The sequence below is a fragment of the Juglans regia genome, unplaced genomic scaffold (assembly GCF_001411555.2).
Source record: "Juglans regia cultivar Chandler unplaced genomic scaffold, Walnut 2.0 Scaffold_212, whole genome shotgun sequence".
NCBI classification, from domain to species: domain Eukaryota; kingdom Viridiplantae; phylum Streptophyta; class Magnoliopsida; order Fagales; family Juglandaceae; genus Juglans; species Juglans regia.
The window spans coordinates 24,352-29,955 of NW_023352197.1; the positions used below are offsets into that span (position 1 = coordinate 24,352).

Sequence of the window (5,604 nt, forward strand, 5' to 3'; positions counted from 1 at the left end):
ATTAATGGACACGGCTATTTTCACATCCACCGACAAAAAGTAGGAATAAAATAAATTTGTAGGCCAGTCATAATGTGCACTTGTGCCGTACCGTTGAAGTTCAAATAGCAAAGCCTTGACCTGTCCACCACACAATCTGTTCCGTCATCATTTTGGCCATATGCCTGGCGCCTGGGCACAAGGTCACACTTGCCACGTACAGTTTACACTACAAGAGAGAGAGGGAAGATGAGAGAGAGATTTGTGATGAGAGAGAGAGTGTAGATGAGTGAGAGAGATTTAGATATGAGAGAGAGAGAGAGAGGTTGCAGATGAGAGAAAAGAGAGTGAGATGAGAGAGAGCCAGACCAGAGAGAGAGAGCAGAGATGAGAGAGAGAGAGAGAGAGAGAGAGAGAGAACGAAGATGAGAGAGAGCGAGACGAGAGAGAGAGAGAGCAGAGATGAGAGAGAGAGAGAGCGAGACGAGAGAGAGAGAGAGAGCAGAGATGAGAGAGAGAGAGAGAGCGGAGATGAGAGAGAGCGATACGAGAAAGAGAGAGCAGAAAGGAGAGAGAGAGAGAGAGAGGAGATGAGAGAGAGATCAAGATGAGAGAGAGAGCGGAGATGGTGAGAGAGAGTGGATGAGAGAGAGACGGGAGAGAGACACTGGTAAGAGAGATGAGAGAGAGAAGCTGCTACGTTTGAAGGAAGAAAAAAAAAACAAGTGGATGAGAGGCATCCACGTAGTGTGTGCATTGTGTGCACCACTACAATAAATGCTCTCTAGCACTTCTCTTAATATATATTATATCAAAAATTCTATACACAATCGCATTACGTTCTCGCCGCGGCATCGGCGTCCACGTGGCAAAACAAAAACGGCATCGTTTCTTGATGTAAACCGAATCCCTCCTTCGTTTCCCCCCTTTCCCTCTATAGTTTTTTCTTTCCTTCAATTTCTTCCCCATCTTTCCTTCTCTGAATCCCCTTGACCTCTGGCCCTTTCGGTTCCTTTGCCCTTCTCCCTTTCCCCCCAGAGGAAGTATTGTACGAGAATAAGGAACTTTCCAAGATAGAAAATTGGTTACTAGAATTTTTGGACACGCTTGAAGTCCTGTTGGTTGAGAGAAGAGTGGATGAATCGTTGGTAGCCTTGGAGGACGCGGAAAGTATAGCAGAAGAAACCAAAAAGAGGCAAACATTGAGCCAGATCAATCTGCTATCTCCTGTCCTTTTGAGACTCTTTAGGCCGTGTTGAACAGGCATTAAACACCAACTTAAAAAGAATTGAACAGAGCAGTTCTGCACTTGCTGCCGCAGATGATTGGTCGTTTGCATTTCCAACTGCTGGTATGCGTCTAGGCTCAACTACATCTCTTGGTAGTACTATGAATGCATCCTAGCCAAAGCTTTCAGTCAGTGCTCAGAGATTCAATTTAATGGTCTAGGTGATTGTTCCTTGCAAGAAGAGCCGCTTTATACGTTGTTAATCTGGGGGGAAAGGGGGATTCGGAGAAGGAAAGGTGGAGAAGAAATCGAAGTAAAGAAAAAACCAAAAAGGGAAAGGGGAAACGAAGAGGATTCGGTTTACATAAAAAAATGGCGTTGTTTTCGTTTTGACACGTGGACGCCGATGCCGTAGCGGAGATGCAACAATATTGTTGTATATAGAATTTTTTATATTATATATATGAGAAAATATATTTACAACCGTAAATTGTGCAACCGTCGCGTAATCGCTTTGAAAAAAGTGAATAAAACATGAGACCCACATTAAAAAAATTAATTTTTTAATAGTAGACCCCATTCTTTTTCAAAGCGGTTACACGACGTTTACGCACTTCACGGTTATATGTAGAATTACTCTATTTTTTTAACATTTTAAAACATTTTAAAAAAATATAAAGAAAATATCAATACATTAATAATCACTTCCTTAACTACTATGTAAAAAAAAAAAAATTAAAATATATGAGGGGTCAAAATGAGGAGATAAACAGAACGAGCAAAGTAACATTTTTCATATATATATATATATATATATATATATATTGATTAACGACAAAGGCGGAAGCGGAACTAGAAAAATCTAATTTGGAACGCAAACTTATAAAATTATTCTCTTTTCTATTTCTGTTGTTGTTTGGGGGGCATGGGAATGAATTGTAATAAAATCTATCTCAGAGAAAGATGTTAAAAACTTGAGTTTTAGGGATTTTAGCCGAACACAGTAGTTCTGCCAAACTGATTATCGGATATATAGGTCGAAAAACTTGAGTTAGCCCTACTGATAAATGGAAGGCCGGTCTCAAAATATAGCTAGGGGTGACCCTTCTGATCTCCCATGCATATATATATATATATAGAGAGAGAGAGAGAGAGAGAGAGAAATTAAGCCCTAAATTAAGCTGTTAATAACTTCATCAAACAACTCAGAAATTAATCGATAATTTTCAAAACAAAATAATCAGTTATATATATAGTATTATTATCCATGAATTGTTTACCTTCATCATCAGGAAGACGTCTTTGTGCCTCGACATTCATGGTTACTGTTACTCCCATGCAAAGAAGCAATACCATGAGAGGTTTAAGATTGAAGCTGATCTTTGGTCTGTGAGCTTGTATAACCATTTTTGCCTCTACCTTATGCCTCCAGGCCGGCTATATTCAGGTCTGCGTCCAAACGTACCATCACCTTAGACTGACTGAATATATATATGTCTTCTGGATTTGTTCTATTAATTATGAGGTTGGCCCCTCCCAAAAGTAATATTAAATTTCAAATATATAGAGACATACATGCTCTAATTCCATCCTACCATAGCTAGCCTCCATACTTATGGATACATAACTCGATTCCCACGTCATGATTTGTGTGAAGTCGTTAGATCATCAAAACATGAAGATAATGATAAGAAAAACAAAAATAAAAAAGTTTTCGGGCTTCCGATTCCATACTTGTCTTTTTTTTACACCGTGATTTATGCAATGATTTTAAACAATTTTTGTTTATTTTTTAGAAAATTCATAATTTTCGTTACCGCCAGTATCTTGTCCTGCACGGCGGGGCGAACGTGCCCACCCCTACAGTACCAACTTTCACATGACCAATGGGCCATATATGTATTCTTCCTTGACTTTGTTTTTCATACAGTACTTGGTCTTTTTCACACCGTGATTTATGCAATGATTTTAAACATTTTAATTTCCTTCCTTCTCTAGAAAATCCATACCCGGTTTTTCTTTTTTCTTTTTCTGTCTCTTTCTTCAACTTACTGCCAGCTGGGCTATGTATTCATTCTTGACTCTTTTTTTTTTTTTCTAACTTTATTTCTCTATTTCTTTCAATTCCTCTTATTTATAATTTATTTTTTGATTTTGAAAATTAATATTAAGACACTTTATTTTACTGTACAGGTTAACAGTTTTATACACAAGCTGTGAAGGTCATAATTAGATAAGTCAGGTTCTATTGTTCTATGTTAATATTTATTTTATTCTAAAATATTAATAGGCATAGCAAGATTTTAGATAATAGATATAAATACTGTTATTTTCTACTAAAAAGTAGGGGTATAAACCGGTCGGTCCGGTCCGGTTCGGTCCGGTCCGGTGATGGACCGAATATTTTCGGTCCATCACCGGACTGGACCGAACACCCCATAGGGACCGGACCGACCGGTCCGGTCGGTCGATTCGGTAGGGCCTTTTTTTTTTTAAATCAATTAATAAAAAAAATTTATTTAAAATACTAAATTAAATTAAGTGACTTATTAATGTGAATTATGTAACAAACTCAATAAAAAAATATTTTATATGGTTAATGATAATAAATTACATTATTAATTTATATAATTATTATATAATTAACTAATTGATATTATATATTAGTTAATTCATAGAATATGTTAATAACATATTTAAAATTTTATATTGTTAATAGTGATAGGTTAGATGAAAATATATATAAAATATTGTTAATTTATAAAATATTAATAACTATTAATAACATATTTAAAATTTTATATTATTAATTGTACAATTATTATATAAATAATATATATAATATTTTATTTTTTTTATTCGGTCGGTGCGGTCCGAGAAATCTCCACCCCGGGACCGGACCGAAGACCGAAATTCTACTATTTATTGGACTGAAACCGACCATGCATTTGGTCGGTCCGGTCCGGTTCGGACCAAACCGGTCGGTCCAGTTGGTTTTTCCGATCCGGACCGACCGGTTTACACCCCTACTAAAAAGTATGCATGATCTGGATATGAGATACTTACAAAAACAAAAGAGAATAATATAAAAATTGATTGAATCAAAAAGGATATTTAAATAAATTTGTTACTAATAATAAATAAAATATAATAAAAAATTTAGGTGATATATTTAGAGATGATCAAGAAATACATCATAAATGACCAAAAGATAACCAAACAAATAAAAAAGAATAATATTAAATATAATCACGTGATGTTTAAGCGTCACGTAATATATTTTTAAAAAAAAAAACTAACGTTCTTTATTAAAAAGTTATTTTTTTATATAAATTTTATATTTATTTATTTTTATTAAAAATAATACGCGATACTACGTACTCTATGACCTTTTTCTTTTCCGAATTAATCAATTGGTATTTGGTAATAGTCATAATTGCATTGGACAATATTTATTGCCGACAGCTCTTGGAAAAATTATGGTCATAAAGATGCTACCGTTGGGACACTGGCCAAGAGGCAGGAATCTTCCTTACTAAATACCAATGGAAGACCTTGACTTTACAATGGTACTTTTTTTCTTTTTTTCTAATCTTACAATGGTACTTGAAGACCGGTTTCATTTTGTAAAAATTCATTTATATTTCATGCCATCGTGTCGAGTACTCTAGCAAAAGCGCACCAATTAAGAGCATGGTCGAATAGGAGAGCGTAGACTTCAATTTCAATCCTCTCTCTTAACAAATAAGTGAAAGATGCAATTTGCTCAGCTGGGTAGTCTGATATCCTACTTGGTGGGGATATTTGAATCCCCTTGAGTGACCAAGTCCACGACTAGGAAACCGGCCAAAGCCTTTGCTTAGGATTGAGAAGGACGGGAATGAAAAGCTCGTAATCATGACCACGTGGCAAATAACTCTCAAAAAGTTAGAGGGCTGATTCATAGTTGGATGTGATCATCTTAAAAAAGATAATTCCTACAAAACCGGATATATCCTCTACGGTTATGTGATTATGAAGGATATGCACACGAGATGATGATTAGACATACACATTCTCATATTGTGTTACTGAATTAAATATCAGAGTCTCTCTAGGATAATCAATGTCGTCTCTTTATTATCACAAGTCATCCATATAGTTAGTAGTGTGAAACACGTCATTTACCCTACTGTTAATAACATAATTCCTGGGTCTTCAAAACCCATTAATCATCATATATAATTCATATAAATCTCATTGAAGCGAGTACGTCGAGGGCCATTGAGATTCCCGAGAGAGCTTGTTTGGGAGGAGAGAATGTAATGATTTGAAAAATGAGAGTTATTTGGTATATTCACTAATTCATTATCTTGTTTTGTAGTTTTAAGTATTCGCTTGCTCCAAAGTTTATATAA

The 5,604-nt window shown here is 35.5% G+C and overlaps 1 protein-coding gene across 2 annotated transcripts in view; it reads right to left on the reverse strand.

The window, feature by feature from the left end:
* Window positions 1-2,654, reverse strand: part of LOC109020096 (probable leucine-rich repeat receptor-like serine/threonine-protein kinase At3g14840) — a 17,639-nt gene extending 14,985 nt beyond the window's left edge. For both annotated transcript variants that reach the window (XM_035686949.1, XM_035686948.1), the window contains exon 1: window positions 2,488-2,654. In XM_035686949.1, coding sequence (XP_035542842.1) covers window positions 2,488-2,614 — 127 coding nt within the window. In that variant the 5' untranslated portion in view covers window positions 2,615-2,654. The remainder of the gene's footprint in view (window positions 1-2,487) is intronic.
* Between the last annotated feature and the right edge of the window lie 2,950 nt (window positions 2,655-5,604).